At 39.3% G+C, this 23387-nt stretch overlaps 1 protein-coding gene across 2 annotated transcripts in view; it reads left to right on the forward strand.

Moving 5' to 3' along the window:
- The window catches only part of GAB1 (GRB2-associated binding protein 1), a 160138-nt gene that overhangs the window by 96666 nt on the left and 40085 nt on the right, over positions 1-23387 (forward strand). For both annotated transcript variants that reach the window (XM_006872265.1, XM_006872266.1), the window contains exon 2: positions 20535-20829. In XM_006872265.1, coding sequence (XP_006872327.1) covers positions 20535-20829 — 295 coding nt within the window. The remainder of the gene's footprint in view (positions 1-20534; positions 20830-23387) is intronic.

A 23387-nucleotide genomic window follows, 5' to 3' on the forward strand; every position in this document is an offset into this window, starting at 1 on the left:
AACTAGACTGGACAATGTAGTCTATAATCGTAGAAAGGGAGGAGGAAGAGAAGGGGGAAAAAAAAAAAAACCTGTAGCCTAATATGAGTATGACTTTAATGTTGTCTTTCAGCTTCTTGCCTTCAAAGCTGTCTGATAGATTTCAAGATGCCACTGTTGGTTGTTATGCTGTACCTCAGGATTTAATTTCATTTTTGGCCTATTTTGTTTTTAAACTCTCTTTCCCTCTCCACACCCCTTGTTCTTGCCTTTTCCATGTTTAAAAAAAAAAAGTTCAAGGCCGACTCATGGACTGAGACTGTTTGTGTGCATGCGTGGCAGAAGAACCCACCAGTGGTGGGGACAGGGGTGTCCACTCGCTCAGGCACCCCCTCTAGTCACCAGAATGGAGATGTGCAAACAGTGGGGGGGAGCCAATGAATAGATACCAAAAAAGGAAAATCAAATGAAAGCAAAACTAACACAGTGTATTGTCCACCTTTGCTGGGAGGTTCCGTGCCATTTTTCAGTGGTGTGTCTGCTCTCCTGCTTGGTCTTGCCGTTTGGTCTCACCCAAGTTGTCGGCTCCATGGCCTGGAACATTGAAAAGTAGGCAATTTCTTACTTCCGCTACAAGTTCCACTAGCTTTAAGCCTTCAAACTTTTTAATTATTCCTACCTATCTGGTTCCAAGTTTTGGAACACTGCCCTGAATCTGCTTTGCCTGGTATTCTGTGGTATTGGTGATGGCAAACCTCACTGCACCGCTACCCTAACCGCCATCAAGCCCCGCCTACAAAGCTATAAATCTTTGTTGTTGTTACCGTTGAGTCGACTCCGACCCATGACTACCCTGTATAGGGTTTCTGAGGAGCAGCTGGTGAGCTTGAACTGCAAACCTTGCAGGTCAGACGGCTTTGCAGTCTGATGCCTTAGCCCACAGTGCCACACCAGGACTCCTATAAATCTTTACGGGAGTAAAAATCCTCATCTTTCCCCCCCACTTGGCGCAGTATGGTGGATTCAAACTACTGACCTTGGAGTAAACAACCCAGCATGTATCCTACTATATCAACAGGGCTCCTAAAATTGCTAAACATTAAAGGTAATTATTCTTAGAATGTCTTCCTTCAGGTTACAACAATCCTTAACATGCTGAAGTATCAAGAAGTTATTTTTCTGGAACAAAATCTTCATCTTTTAGATCTAATTAATCATTCCATTCAATATGAGGATACCAATTAATTATTGGTTAACAAGATTGTGGAATTTTTGTCGAGAAGATTATACACATTTGTTTTTAATTATTGCTTAGCGCATCTACTCTGCCAAATTAGATACAACATACCAGGAAAATCTTTGACTTATAATTAAATATCTTAATTACTAGACAGTATCTAGAAAGCTAAATTAGAAAACCCAGAGCAAATAAAAACCTTGCGTTTTTACAGTCATTAAATACATTTTTCTTATATTGGGCTTCACCTTCACTGTCATATCTTGGCATTGTTAGCAAGACCTAGTAAAAGTCACAATAATTGAAAAGTAATGAATTAAAATTATAAACTTGTCTCAGAAAGTTATATGTGCAACTTAGGAAACCAAAACTACATTCACTTTTTTTTCTCCTTTATTTTTTAGTTAGCTACTTAAGTATATCTGCAAGGTTGGTGGTTCAAGCTCACCAGCCGCTCCTCAGAAACCCTATGCAGGGTTGCTATGGGTCAGAACTGACTCGATAGCACTTAACAACAACTTAAGTGTATGGTATGAATATAGAATAAATGAGAATATGAAAAAATTTTTAAATTTTTTGAATGATATTGTTAAATGCTGTCGAGTTGGTTGCAACTCGTAGCAACCCTATATAAAGTTTCTGAGGAGCAGCTGGTGAGTTTGAACTGCCAGCCTTGAGGCTCAAACCACCTTTAAGGTTGAATGCTTATATTCCCCGCCCCCCTTCAATTTTTTATTTCACTTTGTAGTTGCCAATTAGATAAATTTTCAAAACACAGAAATACCTATACTATTTGTATGATTTTTATTCGGAACACTTTTCTTGGATATTGAATTAACCTCCAGAAATATAGATTCCACCAATGTATTAGGAGGCAAAAATATTTCAAGTTTGCATTTAAGTATAGGGTTAATTAAGCCTGATGGTTTTCTTTTTCTTAATTTTTTTAATCTAATTTTTTTAAGGTTTCTTAGAATTAAAACATTTAGATAGCCTCCCTTCATTTCTGTTGAACACGTAAATTTTTTTCTACACTAATACAATGTTCCTTTAAGTCCTTGAGAGTGGTAGTACACTTGCCCCCCTCCCCTAATCCCAGTTGCTATAAAGTTTTCAAGATTTTAATAAGATGGAAAAATCTCCCATATGTTTGGTTTAGAATTAATCTCACTTTTCAGGAGCGGAACAAGAATTAGAATTGTTCTTTTCATGCCTGCACTCATATACCGGAGTCCTGGTGTGGCGCTAAAGGGTTAGGTAATGCACTAGACTACAAGGTCAGTTTGAACCACATGATCAGCAGTTCAAACTCAACAGCCGCGCCTCAGAAATCCTCTACAGAATCACTATAAGTTGGAACCAACTCGATGGCACTTAACCACAACAACAGTACTGTGTTATACCAGTTGTGATGCTGGGACTTTTACATATATGTTCCACTTGACTTCCTTTCGACATTTATCTATTGCAGCAGCATCTTTAGTCTTAGGAAGGAGGAAGAGGGAGGGGGCCACCGGGCTTGGAAAGTGGATGTGTAGAGCGGAAAAATACAGGCAGGATATCCCCTTTCAGGATTTCATGTAGGTCAGGCTCTTCCACAAAGGATTGGTGTTTGGGGTGTTTGAAGCCCAGTAATTAATGTGAGAGAGGCACCATCTTTCCCTTTCCTCCTTGCTACCCCAATTCCAAGTCTACCCCTCCTTAGTTCTAGATAAATACCATCAATTGTATATTTAAATAAAATGCTAAAATTTGAATGTCTGTGGTGAAGTGTGGGATGTTGTGATGACGTCTCTAAAAACCCAAAGCCAATCCCTGCACTCTGAACTCAAGGTTTATATTTGGAAGACAGTGTGGATCCTGTATTTTTAAAGTGCCGTAAACATGTTTATGTGGCTATTTTTAGCTTTTACAGACTTTCTTGAACTTCCAAGTTGGCAAGTGAGACACAGTCGGTTGTGGTCCTGTTACCTCAGATGTCAGCAGCATTTGTGAATGATTCTTATTGTCCCACAGGGTTCCATACATTTAAAGCAAGATAGTGTGTAAATTATCTGTGTCAGCTGCACGTGGTGTATTTATATCACTCAGCGATTGTGTTATTGTACCTTGTTTGTTTTTAAGCTTTAATGAACCTTACTATTTAGGTAACAGTTTTTCTTAAGGTTCAAGATGAATAATTGCCAAATGGCACTGTTATTCCTCTGACAGAAGTAGCCAGTCATTGTCTCTTTACGCGAACCCTTTTCTCCAAGTCCTCAAACGTTAAAACATACATACACAAATCCTTACAGTCTCTGGTATTTTCAGTCCATTGTGTCTGTTTCCTGTCGGTCAAAGGTGATGAGGCCTGGGTGGTGTAGAGGGACATGGAAAGTTGAGAGGAAAAAAGAAAGCTGGGCTCGTTGTGGGGCCGATACACCATAGAATGGAGAAGATAGCACTTGGATTTGTTGAAAACAAAAAGAGGTAATGTCAACAACTTTTCTTATATGATGAGATCATTGTCTGCATGTTGTATGAATGGAAAAGCATTTTCCCCAAAGATTCTTGATTTACAAAGAGGTGACATACACACCCTCACCTGGGAGAGCTCCACATAGTTAGCCAGCACTATTTAGACTGAACTGGCTTCTACTTTTGCATCATACAGATCTTCTTGATTTCATTATCAACAGAGTAGTTTTTGTATTACATTCAACTTCATGCTTTTTGGATGAGATTAGTTTTCCTTGCTTTGTGCATTTAATGTGTTTTATAGTCAGTGACTTCAGAATGCATAATTTGTGTCTTTTTATACGCACATCTTTCTAAGAAAGCTTTCACGACTTCATCTTGCTTGCTCTGGGTGCTTTAGACTGAGTTTTATGTTGAGAAGGAAGTTAAGTACTTTGGCTTATTAGATATAAATTTTGTTATGGAAACTTGAAATTTGTTTTCCCAATTCTTGGTGTGTTTCCTCTGCTACTTAATATGAAAGTGTGTTTTGTATGTTCTATCCAAATCTTAATAAACCAGTATTAATCTTTTTTTTTAGAAATTATGAGTGAATGTTCAATAAGAAACTGAGAGGCAAAAATGAGAATTTTTGTGTATATTTTGCTAAAAATTCAGAACATTCTTTCTACTCCAGAAACAATTATCTTGGATTGAATAGCTGAACCAAAAATAGAATTTAGCGAGCTCTTAGTTTTATGGAAAACAAGTTTTCACTTAAAAAATTCCAGATTATTATTGGTGTAATGTTTTTTAAAAGAATTTCAGTTTGTTTAAGTATGTATGTAGGTAAACATGTATGTTGTTATCGTTAAATGCTGTCAAGTTGGTTCTGTTTCATAGTGATCCTGTCCAGGGTTTCCGAGGAGTGGCTGGTGGGCTTGAACAACTGACCTTGCTGTCTTGTGCTAATCCTGCAGCACCACACCATATATGTACATTATATGTACATTCATACACATATCTATACTCACAAAGTGACTGCCATCAAGCAGATTCCAAAACATAATGATCCTATAAGACAGAAAAAAACTGCTATACCATAGGGTTTCCAAGTATGTAAATCTTTATGGAAGCAGCAAACTGCCACATATTTCTCACCCAGAGTGGCTGGTGGGTTCAAACCACTGACCCTTTGGGTTAGCATTCAAACTCTTTTAACCACTGTTCCACCAGGGTTCCTTTTACATTTACATAAATACTTGCACTCACACACACACACATACATATATGTCGTCGTAGTTAGCTGCCGTTGAGTCAGATCCAACTCATAATGACCCTATGCACAACAGAATGAAACACTGCCCAGCCCTTCACCATCCTCACAGTTGTTGTGGTTGCGTCCATTGTTGCTGCCACTATGCCAATCCATCTCATTGGAGGTCTTCCTGTTTTTAGCTGACCCTTCATTTTTCCAAGCATAATGTCCTTCTCCAGGGATTCATCCCTCCTAACAACATGTCCAGAGTACAAGAGTTCAACAAAATCTCCCTGTCTTAGCTTCTAGAGAGCATTCTGGCTGTACTTTCAAGAATGATTTGTTTGTTCTTCTGGCAGTCCATGGTCCTTTCAGCATTCTTAGTCAATACCATGGTTCAAATTCATCAATTTTTCTAAGGCCTTCCTTAATTATTGTCCAAATTTCACATGCTTATGAGGCTATTGAAAATACTATGGCTTGGGACAGGCACACCTTAGTCCTCATAGTGACATCTTTGATCTTTAACACCTTAAAGAGGTCTTTTGCATCAGATTTGCCTAATGTAGTAGGTCATTTGAGTTCTTAACTGCTACTTCCATGAGAGTTGATTATTGATCCAAGCAAAATAAAGTCTTTGACAACTTCAGTCTTATTTTTATCCTTTTGTCATGATGTTATTTGCTGATTCACTTGTGAAGATTTTTTTTTCTTTACATTGAAGTGCAATCCATACTGAAAGCTGTAGTCTTTAATATTATATATGCATCCGTAAGTATTTCAAGTCTTCTTTGCCTCCAGAAAGTAAGGTTGTGTAATCTACATATCACAGGTTGTTAATGAATGTTTCTTCAATCTTGATGCCACTATCATCTTCATATGACATAACTTCTCACATTCTTTGCTCAGCCTACAGATTGAATAAGTATGGTGAAATGATACAACCTTGGATCACACCTTTCTTGATTTCAAACCATTCTATATCCCTTGTTTTGTTCACCTGACTGCCTCTTGCTCAGTGTACAGGTTTCTCATAAGCACAATTTGGAGCTCATATACACATGAAATCATATATATATAGGGGCTTTATAAAGTTTGTGGAAAAATTTCATCAACTTTTGATTTAATTTTCCACCAACTTTTTGAAGTGCCTCTTGTATGTACTATACTATTCCAGTTGCTGTCAAATCAGTTTGACCCACTGAAATCCCATGTATTTCAGAGCAGAACGGCCCTCTATGAGGTTTTCATGGTTGTGACCTTTCAGACACAGAATGCAGGTCTATCTTCTGAGGTGCTTCTAGGTAGATTCTAACTGCCATTCTTTGGTTAGTAGCCCAGCAACGTAAGTCTTTGTGCTGTGCAGGGACTTCATACACTTTGTACTTTCTTTCTTTCTTTTTTTTTTTTTTAGCTTGTACGGCAAGGGAATCATTGGTCATGAGATGATCATAAGCCTTACAGGGTATTCTCTTTTTGAGGGAGTGGTGGTAGAAGGGGTTAGCAAGAGTAAGGAATGAGGGTTAGGGTTAGGACTGTGGCTAGGTAGGCCTGGCCAAGAACTTTGTATAGTGTTAAGGTTATTGGTAGAACTGGGTTTGTATTAGGAGTAAGGATTGGACTAGGGTTAGGAGTAAGGCTTGGTCAAGTTTTTAGAATTACAGTCATATTTATTTTTTTCTTGAAATCTACTTGATTGTCTCTTCATTTGGAAATTCTGTAATTATATTATTCCCTCTTTTAACTGTATAGAGTTTTTTTGTGTTATTATAGTTATTACATATGTATGTCTGGTTCTCTGTTTTCAGTCTTGTAGGTCTGGCTTTCTTTGAATATGTTCGAAATAGGATTGAGTCTAGGTGATATTGTCATGTATATTAATCTCAGGTTGTTGTCACTGTTGCTGATTCTCTGTCCAAATAACACCTTTTAGTATTTTTTGTAAGGTGGTTCTGGTTTTTTATAAATTCTGTTAATTTCTTTGTATCTGAAAATGACAATTTCACTATCATGTTAAATGGACAATTTTGCTGGATATATGATTCTTGGTTGGCAGTCTTTTTTCCCCCCATAGTATTATATATATCATTACGTTATCTTGCATGCATGGTTTTTACTGAGAAATCAGAGTTTAGTCTTATTAATTGTAATATGTCTTGATGTTTTTCTTTCGAGGTCTGTCCTGTTTAGAGTTTGTTTACCTTCTTGAATGGCTACCTTCTCATATTTTTGATGTTAGGGAAGTTTTCATCCAACAACTTTTGGACAACATTCAGTGTGTTTTGTTTTGTTTTGTCCTTTCTCATCCTGCTCTGGAATTCCAATCACACATAAGTTATCCTCTTGATAGTGTCCCACATAAATCATAGACTTTCTTCATATATTTTTGTTCTGACCCCTAGCTACAGGAAGGCACAGAAACAAGGGAGAACTGTACCCCCTTGCTGCCAACCTCCAGCTGTGTCCTGTGCCTGCAGGCTGCTGTATGGACAGTTATTCACAAAAGCCTAAGATGGCCGTGCTACTCCACATCAACCCACAGTCCACTAGTTTTTCTTCTCTCTGATTGTTCCTGTTCAGCTTCCTCTTCTAGTTGGCAATTAATCCACCTCTCTGTCCTATCCCCAGATGCTCAGGATTCCAGGATCACCATCTGTATCTGTTTCACTTGGTCTTTCATGTCTTTGTTGCAGAGTGTTGGCTCAGGGTGTTTACCTGCTCTGCCATCTTGCCTCCTTCTTTATTTTCTTATGTATATAAATAGTGCTTTATAACTAAACTGTGTGGATTCTCCTGATATATTGTAGGCACTGTCTGAAGCCGTAAACTACTATCATATTGGCTTGGTTCCATCCCATAGCTCATAATTGTTGTCATTGTTGTTAAGTATTGTTGTTAAGTGCTGTCAAGTCAGTTCCGACCCATAGTGACCCTGAACAGGGTTTCCGAGGCTGTAAATCTTCACGGGAGCAGAAAGCCTCATCTTTCTCACACGGAGCAGCTGGTAGTTTCAAACTGGTGACCTTGTGGTTCGCAGCCCGATTCATAACCACTACGCTACCAGAGCTCCTTGTTGTTAAGTGTGACTCATAGCAATTCCGTTCCAACTCATAGTGACCCTGTGTAGGGTTTCTGAGGATGCAAATCTTTCCGGGAGTAGAAAGCTTCATCTTTCTCCCATAAAACGGCTTGTGGGCTTGAACTGCCACTTGGTTCACAGTCAAGTGCCTGTCATTTGGCTCATAGTTACCTGTTCCTTAAGTTATTTTTTCTTTTCATTCACTGAGTCTCATAGGAGTGGAGATGTGATAGACTTCATGGCTGAACTTTATGGAACAATACAGAGGCCCACTGTTGGCATGATGTACATCTGTTATACATGAACACCAAGTTAGTGAAGACTAGAGAGCATTATCAAGGTCACCAGGAGACATTCATGCCTTTGTTCATTGAATCAGATAATAATAATTATCAGACATGTCTTTTAGTTGCTACGCACTCCACCAAACTCCCATATTAAAGAGAAATAAGACAGACTCTCGGAGGAAGAAAGTAAGCTGTACAAAGCACTGATTGAAGTACAAGGGATTGATTGAAGTAGCAGGGGAAAGTGCTACAACAGAGGTTTGCACAGTGCAGAGCACACTCCAGAGCAATCAGCGCTACCTGGCGTAAGTGATCAGGGAACCAGAAAAAAGGAATGAGTGGAAAGGTTGCCAGTATTTCTTTGTACCAGATTCAACTTACTCTAAATAGAAAAGGTTAGTTCCTCACCACGATCTCCCAGTATTTTGGAAATTTTGTAAACCCTGGGGAACATTTTTTTAATGCCATTCATAGTCGTCATTTTAATGGCTGTGTAAGACTCCTTCATGAGGATGTATCATAATTTATTTAATGAATTCCCTACTGTGCTTCATCATTCCCACTTTTCCATAGAATTGAGAGGTTTCCCTGGACATGGGAATTTCAGTACTAACGTTAGGATATTCCTGGGAATACTGAAATGGTTGGTCATCCTGCCTACTGTTGAGTATTTAGATTGTTTCCGATATTCATGAATATAAACAACACTGTGTTGAATATTTTGATACTTAGGCAGTCAGTGGCATTTTGCATGATTTCCTTCTATTGGATTTCTGTAAATAGTCTTAATATCAGTGGACATGTTTAGAACTCATGATAATACTCAGGGTTCTTTAATTGTCCTTTTGCTAGATTCAGCTAGATTAGTAGCACTCTACCTAGACTTTCACAGGCTCTGAGGGAGCTAGATAACACAGAAGATAGAGCTAGGTGTACTCATATACTTGCTCTGTTACTAGCTGCAGCTCTCATCCCAAATCTTTCAAATGACCATGTGAACCCTAGCTACCTATTGTCCCGGCAGTATGTATTGCCTATGAGCTTTATAGCACACAGTAGTTAAGAAAGGATGAGATCAGATGAACCGAAGGTAGGGTGTGTTTCTCGGTCTCCATCCCCAGTCACAGAGAAGGGTGCGTGTTTATCTTGGGGCTACTAGCCAGGCTCTTACCTCTCTTCATCCTTCTTCTGAATGGGGTAAGGAAACCTTAGATACCCACAGTTGGAGTATATTTCCACAGCCCTGACAACTGGGAATATGATGAAATAAACTAACTAGTACTTACAAGTAAAATGATAGACCTGCCCCACACTGCTGTACTGAGACTTAATGCTGTGGTGTGACCTACTTTCCTTAGTAACTCAATTTCCCTGGCTGCAGAGAAGACACCAGCCCAAATTGTTCTCTGTAGTAAGAAGTATTAGAGCAAAGTCCTAATTCAAAGGTTCTTAGCATGTGCCACTAGGATCCTGTGAACCCCTAAAATGTAGTACAGTATCATTTGTTCATGTACTTTTTTCTGAGAAAAACCTCAGTTGCTTTTATCAGGTTCTCAAAAGAAGTCCATGGCCTAAAAAAGGTTGAAGAATCACTTTACATAATTAAGCATTAAGCAGTTTTGTTAGCACTCTTTTATTTGTTTTACATAGGACTTATGCCTTGCAACAATTTCTACAAGTAAATGATATGCACTATTTATTGATAACTTTAAATTCCCTGAGTTTGTGTGTGTGTTTTCTAGGTACTATAGTATTTATGTTATGTGTGATGTTTTTATTTTACTATTATGAAATTTTTTCAGTGCCAGCTAATTTGTTTTCAGTTAGGCAATGTATACAAAATCTAATATTTACAAGGTTTGTGGGACCATTGTAAGCCTATATCTAGACATTGTTCTGCATTATTTTGGTATATTCTTTTGTTTATATTACTTAGCTATAGTTAGCACGGATAGCACAAGACTAGAAAATAGTGACAATAGTTTGAAAACAGGAAATTTTAGGCTTGTGTGTGTTTGGAACAGATGATGGTAGTGATAGAGCCAGTGGAGTGGAAACTTCCACGGAGCCTGTTTTTTCCTTATTTTGCTCTATGAGAAGAGATGGTGCTTCCTGGAAAACAACTCAAGTATTTTAAAGCAAATTGTTTTCTTTGGTCTGCTTCATGGTCAATTTGTTTTTCTTTACTTTATTTATCTTGGTAGCATTATTGTGGAAATGTAATACTTTCATAGGTAAAGTGCCTATTTTAGATGTTTAAATACCTAAATGGTATTTTACTTTTGACTGACATAGTTTTCACAGAAAATTGAAGTAGTAGGAATATAATCACCACTACAGTTTAAGGGTCCTGGTGTGGCGCTGTGGGATAATGCCCCAGACTGCAAAGCCATGTGAACTGCAGGGTCGGGGGTTCAAGCTCACCAGCTGCTCCTCGGAAACCCTATACAGGGTCGCTATGGGTCAGAATCGACTCGACAGCACTTAACAACAATTTAAGGGAAGAAGAGAAAGAAGAAAATTGCTCCTCTATTTTTGATGGCTCCCACTTTCCTTGCCCCCTTCAATCCCCTCATTGTTTTTTAACCTCCTAAGTTCCAGTCCTTAAATCAAAGCAGCTCTGCTTTGTCTAAGCTGTTCCCTTACTAAGACTCCTTCCTGATGTACCAGAATTCTATATTTAAAAGAAAGGATCATTTATTCACTAATGGTAGAGTAATAAGAAAATATTTTTCCATACACACATATATATTTTAAACATGTCATATTCTTTTTTAATGATGAAAGTAATTAATGGAAGTCCCTTAGAAAAATCAGACCAAACCAAAGTGTAATAAATTAAAAGGATGAAATTGGTCTGAGCCTTTCATTTCTTTTCCTGGTGTTTAATGATTTGGTGTGTGTCTTCCCAGACTTATTCTCAAAAATATAAGTAGATATAGTTGTTCCTGTTGTATGTGTACAAATACACAATTATTTAAAGGGGGGAAAAGGGATCATACAACAACAACATCAACCATTTAAGTAACTCTGCAGCCTGCTGGCTTCATGTAACAGTGTCTTTTGGGCAGTTTCTTTTATATGTGAATCTTATCTCACTTTTTAAATCTTTTATATAGACTTATTTTCATGTAAATATCCCATAATTTAACAGTTACCCTGCTGATGAAGTTTATTCAGACCTATTGTGTTAAAAATGGTATTTTCATTTTATGAAACACATCTTTGACATTTTACAGATTATGAGATTATACATATATTTTCAATCCTACCAAAGAATTCACAATAACAATCTTGTTTCTTTAAATAAAAATTATGAAATATCTTCTTAAGAAATATCAAAATAAAAAAATTCTGCTGCATCCCTCCCCCGATCCTCATCCCAGTTTCTTAGAATAATAAAACCAAAAAACAAAATCTATTGCTATGAGTCAATTTCAGCTGATGGTAATCCCATGCATGCCAGAGTAGAACAATGCTCCATAGGGGCTTCAAGGCTGTGACCTTCAGAAGCAGATCACCAAACCTGTCTTCAGCACCTCTTAGTGTCTTCTAACCACGAACCTTTCAGTTACCTGTTCTACCACCCACAGCCTTAAAATGACATTCTTATTGTTAGGGCCTCTAGAGTTGGTTCCAACTCTTAGCAATGCTATTATGTACAACAGACAGAACAAAACACTGGCTGGCCATGCAATATCCTCACAATTGTTATATTTGAGCGCTTTGTTGCTTGCAGGATTAGTGAAATGTCAGTGGCCATCCTTCATGGTGGAAGAGCAGTTGGCTGAGGAATGCAGAAAAGTGTTGGTGTTCTTGGTCAGCTTTTCAGGCCTAGTTAAACTTTGTTAGACTTCAGCTACTCTGAGGAAACCTCTTGCAGTCATCAGAGTTCCTGCTACTCTAGAGATGTGTGTGTTGAGAGCTCAGAGTAGAAACAAGTAAGTGCCGTAACTCAAGGGAAGTTGAGGCAAGTTTCAAAGAGGAGATCTCTAGTAGGGTGTTCAGGATGAGTAGCTGATAGGTGAAGGAGACAAGCTAAAAACAATCTGTAAAATCATGGAGGAGTGAAAGAACCCTGTGGGTGCTATTTCCATCCATGGATGCGAAAGAGTGCAGCAATACATACACAAGGTTTTTCAAGAACCTTCTATGTCATCATACTATGGGAGTTTAGTAGCAACTCTGCACTTCTTTTTCCATGAGATTTTCAGTAGGCCTGGACTAAGTACCTCCTTGGTGTGTTATTGTTGTTAAGTGTCGTCGAGTTGATTCCAACCCATAGCGACCCGGTATAGGGTTTCCAAGGAGCAGCTGGTGTGCTTGAACCACTGACCTTGCAGTTCAAACGACTTTGCAGTCTGACACATTAGCCCACAGTGCCACACCAGGAAGCAATGGAAAAAGAAAGATGAAAGAAGAATAAGTTCACTGGTTCTCTGCAGTGATACTAATGAAAAGAAACTTTTAAAAGCATTTCACCATCATAATTTGAGGGTTACAGTGTGTAAACGTCTGTATAGATATAAGAAATGGTCTTTGCATTCAAGAAACTTGATGTCTGAAGGTAACTTGAAGGTAAACATTTATATGATGCATTGTTCTAGCAGTTTCACAGCCATGCAAGAGCCATTTCAGGGAGTAAGTACTTGATTGATTGCCAACAGTCCCCATGGAAGCTTCAGTGAAGAGAGGGGAAGGTTCTGTCCCATCGCGAACCTGTGTAGAGTTTCCTAGGAGTGACTGGTGAGCTTGAACCACTGGCCTTCTGGTTCAAACCACCTTGCAATCTGACACATTACCCAACAGTGCCACACCAGGATTCTGGTGGTGGTGTTGTTGTTAGGTGCCATCGAGTCGGTACCGACTCATAGTGACCCTATGCACAGCAGAACGAAATACTGCCCGATCCTGGGCCAACCTCACTGTCATTGCCACGCTTGAGTCAGTGGATGCTTACAGCTGTGTTTCTCTTCATTTTGAGTTGTGCCCCATCAGCAAATGAAGGTCCCACAGGCTTTGCTCCATTCGCGTCATCACGGTCAACTCTACTTTGAGGAGGCAGCTCTTCCTCAGTTGTATTTTGAGTGCCTTCCAACCTGAGTGGCTCATTTTCCAGCACTATATCTGACAGTGCTTCTCTGCTATTCATAAAGTTTTCAGTGACTAAAGATTCAGAAGTAGTTAATCACTCCTTCTTCCTAACCTTTCTTCATCTGGAAGCTCATCTGAAACCTGTCCACTGTGGGTGACCCTGCTGGTATTTAAAATATCAGTGGCATAGCTTCCAGAATCCCAGCCACTCACAAGCCACCACAGTGCGGCAAACTGAAAGACGAGTACTAGGGTGGGGTTAAACTGTATCTTCAGTTTAGTATGTACAACTTGCTTAACTGTTGAGAGTATTTAAAAGAATGGCTATTTCAGAATAATGTTTGAAATTGCTTCTCATCTCTGTAAAGTAATTTTTTAAAATAATTTCCTGTTTACGTATGTCTTCCCATATCTGACTATTCTTGTCAGCCTAATTGTAAAGGGGCTGGCCAGATTACAGTTATGTCAGTATCCCCCAAACACACAAGGTAGTGAGAGAATCTCCATTATTTTTATCCTCAAATAATTTTTGATTGGCATATTCAGCAGACATGGACTGAGTACCTCCTTCAAATTAGGCAATGGGAAAAGAAAGATGGACAATGAATTAAGACATGGCTCCAGCCCTCAAGAGACTTACATGTAAGATGTCAAATATATAAATAGGAACAAAGTGGGAACAGAATTCAGAGGGGTCCATCTAGTGCGTTGAAAAGGTCGGAGCTGAACCCAGAAGTGGTACCATGTGTCAGGGCCAGAGACAGGACAGAGCACAGAGTAACTGCAAGTATTTCTGATGTGTTTGGAGGACAGAGAAGTGAGACTAGAGATACGAAGGAATTTAGAGGACCTGTATGCCCTGCCAGAGTTTGGCCTTTATCCTGAAGGCAGTAAATAGCAACTGAGTACTGGGTCATGGATAAAAGTTGATGCAGATACTACAAGCATTATGGTATATTTAGTTTGGCAATTTTATCTGAAGAGATTCTAGTCTGAATATATTTCCATTGGGACCCGTGCCGTACGTGCTGTCCTCTTTTGAGGTTCATGTAGTAGCCAAAATTAATCTTGAAACACTGAGACACTGATATCAAAACCTGGTACTTTTAAGCAGCAAAGGAGAAGTGTTTTATAGAATTCTTCTGCAAGCAAACCAGCTTATGATGGAAGTCAAGTAGTTAAAATGATTGGTCACATGAATTTTATATGAAATGACAATGTGTATTTGGTTTTGAAGGGTTCCAGAAAACGTGTCCTTTTGGACTGATAGTGCTCTGTAGGGTTGTGAGACAGTGTTCAGCTCTCTTCTCTGAGCTACCACTGTAGCAAGGATAAAAATAGGACAAACTTTAAGAATCCCAGATATTTACAGATAACAAAGACTGATTTATGTGGGCTCATTTTGTGCTCTGACAAAACATAGAGACGCTTTTGTGCTGTGATTAGCAAGGGTGCTGATGTCAGTTCTCTTGTCGAGCATCAGGCTTTCTTCTGTGGCTAAATTGTGCTTTGTACTGTAATCCAGAGAACCTTTGTATCTGCCTTACTTAAGTGTGTAGTTTGTATAATTGCTTTTGTTTTCCAGTTTAATCTGTGCCAGCTTCAGTGAGAGTGACTCATTTTGTGACTGAGATAAACATTCACATTTGGACCATGTTAAAAATAAATAAATAAGTAGCAGGTGCTGGTTGGCTAAATTCCGTGTTTTAATGCTGTAATTTCCTGTTTTAAGGTTTCTTTTCTTATATAATATCTACTCGGCCTCTGTAATTACTAACCCAATAGATCTAACACACCTCAATTCGTTACTACTCATTTCTTTGTTGGTTATGTTTTTCATTCCAAGGGCCTTTTGAATTTTAACAATATAATTTCAACTGGGAAGCAAGGGGAGGAATGAGGGAGCCCCAGGGAACCAGAAGACAAAGGTTGATTACTTGTATACATAAGCTGTAACAAACAGACTTGTTCTATTCCATTCTGGTTCTGTCATTTTCCCAGCGTGTTTTTTGTGCGTGTGTTTTGGTAAAGCTGTCTTAGTTATATTTATTTTTTCTTATTTATTTTATGTTCAGCATTGGGACTCTTTCTGAAATGGAAGAGGTTTTGATAGCACTCATTTATAGTAATACTAATGTGGCACTGGGAGTCCTGGTGTGGCGCTGTGGGCTAGTGCGTCAGACTGCAAAGTCATTTGAACTACAAGGTTGGTGGTTCAAGCTCACCAGCTGCTCCTTGGAAACCCTATACAGGATCGCTATGGGTCGGAATCGACTCAACAGCACCTAACAATAACAACAATGTGGCACTGTGGGTTAATGCGCTGGACTGTGAGGTCAGTTTGAGCCACATGGTCTGCAGTTCAAGTTCACCAGCCACTCCTCAGAAACACTATACAGGGTTGCTATGGATTAGAACCAACTTGATGGCACTTAACAACAACAACATAGTAATCGTACATCTAATCTAATCTCAAAAATTGTGTAACATACTTTTAGGGAAATTCTGGGAAGCACTTGTGTGATGCGTTGGACTGCGAACTAGAAGGTCAGAGTTTTGAACCCACCAGCCACCCCACAGGAGCAAGATGAGGCTTTCTGCTTCTGCAGAGATTTACAGCCTCAGAAAACCTGTACACGTAACAACTACCACCATAACAAGAGGGAAAATCTGTTTACATTATCCAGACATTTCAGTGTAGGTGGCATTATGCTGTGAATTGGGTATGAAATGGCAAATAAAACAGACAAGGCTACTGTCTTCTTAGACTGTGCAGTCAATAGGGAGTTAAATGCTAAACAAGGAAATACAAAGAAAAATTGAACTGTGACATTATAAATTCACTCTGAAGGTAATAAAGTTCCTAAATCAATATACTCTTATTTTACACTGAGGTGGTTGGGTTGAGGGTGAGAAGGAAAGGTTTGAAGGTTGGAGTTAGTACAGACCAGGAGAAAGAATGTACTAGACTTAGGGAACAATATGTGTAAAATCCCTGAGGCATGATGGAGTTTGGCATCCTGTATTATATAATAAGGGAAAATAACAACTAATTTTAAATAAATAAACTGGGGGGGGGGACATATTTTAAAGATTATAGATGAGGACGCTGTCAGCTAGGCACTGGACCACTAACCACAAGGTTGGCAGTTCTAACCCAACAGCAGCTCCTTGGAAACTCTATACAGAATCGCTGTGAGTCAGAATTGACTCCACGGCACTTAACAACAGCAACAACATACAAGCACAAAAAATGGATTTTTACTGAGCTGGAACAGACTGGTATTGGTCCCTCTTAATCAGACAGCCATACATTCTACTATACCAAGAATGACAAAGGACAATAGTGTCATATTTATCATAAAAAAGCACATTTCAGGATGTTGTGGGGTTGTTGTTTTTTTTGTACTGTTTTCCGTCCTCAAAATACAGACTTTAAAAGTACCTCCTTTGTTATTTTTCGTAAGTCTTTCATCGTTTTTGGCTGTAGTTACCTAGCTAGCATTCATACAAACATGGGTAATCTTCTTACGGACCTTGCTGATCTGATCTTTCCACTTTAGTGCTCATTTCAAAGCTCTTTTTGTTGTCATCTTGACAAATTATTAGCAGCAATGAAGTTGTGAGCTAAGTACGACCACATTCAATAGTCTCCTGTGAACCCGGGTTGAAACCTGGTTGGCCAGCAGTATGGCAAGGCCCAGGGACTCCTGGGCTCAGAGACAGTGACATGGCCACAGAGGAGTAGATCAGAGAGTGAAGTGTCCAGCTGATAATGAAGTGAGGGGTGATGCACAAGAACACCCACACTTGCATATAGTACCCACTTGACCTGACTTCAGTGGCTGAAGGATCAGAACTCAACTAGAAAAAGAAAGAAGAGGAAAAAAAGAGCAATCTGCTACAATTGGATGAATTTGACCTATACTTATGGATGTAGTAGCTCAAAAGAGGGAATAAATCTTAACAGCGAGGATCATTCCCACCCCCTCGGTACACAGGGTTAACAGGGATGGGCAACTTAGACATTGGCTACCCAAAATGGGGGGGTGTGGGGTGGGGGAGATCCTACAAGGGCAAGAAGTGACTGGCTTATAAGCTTTCAAAAGGGAGCCTAGTTCCAGAAGGTATGGAAGATGGTAGAATCTCCACTGAGTGGTTTCCAATCTGTCTGGACGGGGCTGATGAAAGGAGATGGGGATAAGATTCTTGTGGTACAATAGTGAATAATTGTTATCAGGACTAACTGTGAGAGTTGCAAAGGTCAGGGGAGTGGTTGATTTTGCAGTTTAGGAGTGGAGGTCCCTGGGACCATCAAGGGAGAAGAGCAGAGTGTGGGACCCACCCAGAGAAGCAATGACACCAGAGATGGAGGCAGAGACAATGACATGGAGAGATGGAGCAGCTGGGGACTCTAGACTCAGGAAGGGAGAGGGGCTGTATGATGGCAGCCGAGGGAGCAGGCTTGCAGGGTGTACCCTTTGGTTGTTTGATGATGCATGGAGGGGATTGTAATTATTGCAATGAAATGAAATACAATAGGATGAATGTAAAGCTAATGTTATTCCATGTAAACTATCACATAATTCACAATAAAAACTTTAAAGAAAGGAACAGAGAACCAAAATGGATGTCAGAAAACTGAAACTTGCTCTTACACACAGAGTAGCAAAAATGAATGGAAGAAATGATAAAGACCAGAAAAGAAGATTTCAAAGAGCAGCTTAAGAAGATAAAGTCAAGTATGATAATGATGTGTGTGAAGACCTGGAGTTACAAACTAAAAGGAAAGAACATGCTCTGCATTTCTCAAGCTTAAAGAACTGAAAGAAAAAGTCAAGCCTCAAGTAGCAATATTAAAAGATTTTATGGGCAACCAATAGGCAACCCTTGTGGCTCTGTCCACCACTCGTGTGTTGTACTATGTTGGCTTGTGAGTTGCTGTGATTATGGAAGCTATGCCACCGGTATTTTAAATATCAGACAAAGACAGAATAGGAAGAAGGAGTGACAAACTACTTCTGAATATTTAGTCACTGAAGACCTTATGAATAGCAGAGAAACACTGTCACATATTGTGCCGGAAAATGAGCCCCTCAGGTTGGAAGGCACTCAAAATGTGACTGGGGAAGAGATGCCTCCTCAAAGTAGAGTTGACCATGATTAAGCGAATGGAGTAAAGCCCATGGGAGTAAAGTCCATGGGACCTTCATTTGCTGAATGGGGCACAACTCAAAATGAAGAGAAACAGCTGTAAACATCCATTAATAATCGGAACATGGAGTGTACGAAGTATAAATCTAGGAAAATTAGAAATTGTCAAAAATGAAATGGAACACATAAACCGATATCTTCTGAGAAGCTTGGTTATATAAGGAAAAACATGGCATCGAGATTGGAGGAAGACTCATTAACAACCCGAGATATGCAGATGATACAACCTTGCTTGCTGAAAGTAAAGAGGACTTAAAACATTTACTGATGAAGATCAAAGAGCACAGCCTTCAGTATGGATTACATCTCGATGTAAAGAAAACAAAAATTCTCACCACTGGACCAATAAACAACATTCTTATCAATGGAGAAAAGATTGAAGTTGTCAAGAACTTCATTCTTCTTGGATCAACTATCAACACTCACGGAAGCAGCAGTCAAGAAATCAAATGATGTATTGCATTAGGCAAATCTGTTGCACAAGACCTTTTAAAGTGTTGACGAGCAAAGATGTCAGCTTGAAGACTAAGGTGCACCTGACCGAAGCCCTGGTATTTTCAGTAACCTCATATGCATGCGAAAACTGAACAGTGAATAAGGAAGACCGTAGAAGAATTGATGCTTTTGAGTTATGGTGTTGGAAGAGAATATTGAAAGTGCCATGGGCTGCCAAAAGGACCAATAGATCTGTTTTGGAAGAAGTGCAGCCAGAGTGCCCCTTAGAGGCCAAGATGGCCAAACTTTGTCTCTCGTACTTCAGACATGTTGTCAGGAGGGACTAGTCGCTGGAGAAGCATATCATGTTTGGTAAGGTGGAGGGTCAGAGAGAAAGAGGAAGACCCCAGCGAAATGATTGGCAAAGTGGCAGCATCAGTGGGCTCAAACAGGGCAACAATTGTGAGGTTGGCCCAGGACCAGGCAGTGTTTTGTTCTATTGTGCTTAGGGTCTCTATGAGTCGGTACTGACTCAACACCTAGCAACAACAACAACAGTGGCTCTGTGGGTTAGGTGTTAGGCTGCTAACTGCAAGCAAGACTGGCAGTTCAAACTCAGGAGCTTCTCTGCTGGAGAAAGGTGAAGCTGTCTGCAGTCTCGGAAACCTACATAAGGTCTCTGTGAGTTAGAATCAGTTTGGGTATTGATTTGGTGTGGACAATACACACACAGGCACACAGGGTCTTTAAAAATTTTATGGAAAAAAATTCATCTTTTAATTCCATTTTTCCATGAACTTTTTGAAGCCCCCTTGTATATGCAGGAGAAAGATATGCTACTATCCGCCCATAAAGAGTCTGCAAACCCCTATGAGGCAATTCTGACTTGTTGGAATTGACACAGTGACATTGGATTTAGTTTGAGTTTATATATAGAAACTCTTCTAATGTTGTTAGTTGCCATCATTACCCCATTTACAATAGAACAAAACTTGTTTTTCATCCTGCATCATCCTTATGATTAATGGAACACTTGAGTTTATTGTTGTGACTTCTGTGTATTTCGAGTGTTTGAGTGCCTTTCATTCTGGAGAGGTAGAGGGTGGCTCATCTTCCAGCATTATCCTGGACAAGATTCTGTTGGAATCCATAGGACCTTCATTGGCTAATAAATATAACTAGATTGCCCATGCCTTTCTTCCTTGTCTGTGTGAGGCTCCGCTAAAAGCAACCTATCACAGGTTGGTATTTGAATGTTGGTATTTGAAATACCAGTGGCATAGCTTCCAGTAACTTAGCAACATACAAACCACGTAGTAAAAGAAACTGACAAATACATACCCTCACAGGTGTTAAATTAAAGCTCAATAAATTTTGCTTTTCAAAGTGTTACTGATCCATGGAAGCAAAGAAAACACTTTAATGTGCCTTTCTCTGATAAATGGATATTGTCTTGAAAAATTCCTCTCAAATTAATAACTAAGTACTAAATGGATATTTTTGTTTTGTTCCTAGGCATGGAAGAGGAGATGGTTTGTGTTACGCAGTGGCCGTTTAACTGGAGATCCAGATGTATTGGAATATTACAAAAATGATCATGCCAAGAAGCCTATTCGTATTATTGATTTAAATTTATGTCAGCAAGTCGATGCTGGATTGACATTTAACAAAAAAGAGTTTGAAAACAGCTACATTTTTGATATCAACACTATTGACCGGATTTTCTACCTAGTAGCAGACAGTGAGGAGGAGATGAATAAGTGGGTTCGTTGTATTTGTGACATCTGTGGGTTCAATCCTACAGAAGAAGGTAAATTTGATTTTCTCATTCACCCCAAGTAATCCTTTACTGCTAAATTTTTAGAACTGTCATAAAATGTTTTTGTTATTTCAGCTACATGATGTTGTTTTTTTCACGGCAGTAAATTTTGGAGAAAAGCACTGTGAACTCTTTTTAAAATCTGTTTGAAAATAAGCTTTTTTTGTAGATTTTAAGAACATTTATTGAGTTCCATTATCTAATTCCATGAATTGTTGAAGCCCCTGTCTATTAAGTTAAATACAGTAAAACCTGTAAAAACTGGAACACTCTGGGGCTGCCTTATTTTTCCAGGTCTCACAGGTTTTCCACCTTTGACAAAGTGCAGTATTACCACTTTACTGTCACCCTTGTTAATGGAAAGTATTTTACATTTGTCTTCTCTGACAAGTTTCTGTTGTACACAGGTTCTGGCTTTCACAGGTTTTATCCTACAGAGCACAGTGGCACTGGACTGTGAACCACAAGGTCTAAGATTTGAGCCTACCACTTCTCTGCTGGAAAAAAAATGAGAATTTGTTTTCCCACAAAGATTTACAATCTCAGAAACTTTATACAGGGTTGCTATGAATCTGAACCGACTTGATGACACTTAACAGCAACTATAATACAAGACTGCTGATATTAGTTGTCTCAGAGTTGATCTTGGTGTGGCGCTGTGGGTTAATGTGCCAGACTGCAAAGCCGTTTGAACTGCAAGGTTGGTGGTTCAAGCTCACCAGCTGCTCCTCGGAAACTCTACACAGGGCTGCTATGGGTTGGAACCAACTCGACGGCACTTCACAAGAACTTATGTGCAGAGTGGAACTGCTCCATGGTGCTTTCAAGGCTGTGACCCCCTGGGAGCAGAATGCAAAGCCTCTCTTCCATGGCACTTCTGGATAGGTTTGAACTGCCAACTACTTTAGGCTAGCTATTGTTAATAAATGCCATCAAGTCAGTTTGGACTCATAGCAACCCTGTATAGGGTTTCCGAGGCTTTAAATCTTGGCAGGAACTGAAAGCCTCATCTTTCTCCAGAGGAGCGGCTAGTGGGCTCAAATCTCAGACCTTGTGGTTCATGGTCATTGAATGGAGCCATTGCACTAATAGTTGAGCCTTTAATTTTTATGCCTTTCAGTCCACACACTCACGTTTGGAAGCTTGCATTTCTGAATATCGTCATTTAGGAGTGCTGTAGATTAAGTGAGGGGTGGAAAAATTGCATTAGCAATCAACATCAGGATTTCCAATGAAGTAAATAACGAATCTCTGTGTAGCTCAAGTCAGCATGCTGCTTCCTCTAGCTAGTTAACCTGGGGGTTTTAGCCTTCCAGGACTAGGGCTGGGATTGACACAGCGGGCTGGGGAACGGAGTCCAGAGTGCTCAGGGGAGCTGCCCTGGAAGAAGAAGGAAGGAGGGATGTCAGTGTATCCAGAAAGAGGCTAGAACTAGAGATATTCAAAAAGAACTCTTATGATTACAAGGCTTCAGTTACTTTTGTGAAGTTACTAAATGTATTTACATTCTAAGTTGGCATGAAGATATTACTTCAAATTCTATTTAAACTCCCTTTTTTTATTACCTTGCATATGTAGTTTATATTTTGAGTTCAGTGAAGGATTTTAAAGTTGAAGTCACAGATGAGAGCGTTCTTCTTTTAATAGTTATTTAACTAATCAGAAATTATAATTACTGGATTTAGACACCATATGAGTTTCATCATATGGTAGTTTTCAGTTAAAATAATGTAAGGCTTCTTTCTGCTTGCTGCTTTTTCAATTTAGAGTTTGCTTTGGGGGACGTAAAGGCAAACATCTGTCTCTATTGGTTGCTGATCTAAAAGCCTAAGTAGATGTCCCTCTATTTCTCTTTGTTCTTTTTCTCCTTCCCCAAAATGTTTTTTAACAAAGAAATTGAGATGGCTTATCAGAAGCTGGACATACTTTGTCTGGGAAAACGAGTAGTATCGGTGGTGTCAAATGAAGTCGGTTCCCATTCTAGCAACCCCGTATAGGGTTCTGAAGCTGTAAATCTTTACGGGAGCTCTCCCACGGAGTACCTGGTGGACTTGAACTGCTGACCTTGGGGTTAGCAACCCAATGCATAAGCCACTACCTATGGGTAGAGTTGAGAACGCCCAAAATACAAAATGTTAATATGATGATTTTATGGTTTAAGGTTTTTTTTTTTTCCCCTTTCCATAGGAAAGTACTTGTACAGTATAGAAAAAATGTTGTTTTTAAGTGCCGTCGAGTCAGTTCTGACCCATACCAACCCTGTATAAGGTTTCTGAGGAGTGGCTGGTGAGCTTGAACCACCAACTTTGCCAATCAAATTGACTTTGCAGTCCAGATCATTAACCCACAGTGCCACACGAGGACTCAATAGAGAAAAATAAAGTACTTAATATTGGGGGGGGAAAAAATTCTAATTTTGCCACCAGAGCAAGTTAATATCTATATATGTAATGGTTTTTAATGCAAATATCTTACAGTGTTTTGAAAATGTTGTAAAACTTTAACAGTATGAGGAATAAAATTTGATATACGTGATCTGTGTATAGGTT

The sequence above is a fragment of the Chrysochloris asiatica genome, unplaced genomic scaffold (assembly GCF_000296735.1).
Source record: "Chrysochloris asiatica unplaced genomic scaffold, ChrAsi1.0 scaffold00190, whole genome shotgun sequence".
NCBI classification, from domain to species: domain Eukaryota; kingdom Metazoa; phylum Chordata; class Mammalia; order Afrosoricida; family Chrysochloridae; genus Chrysochloris; species Chrysochloris asiatica.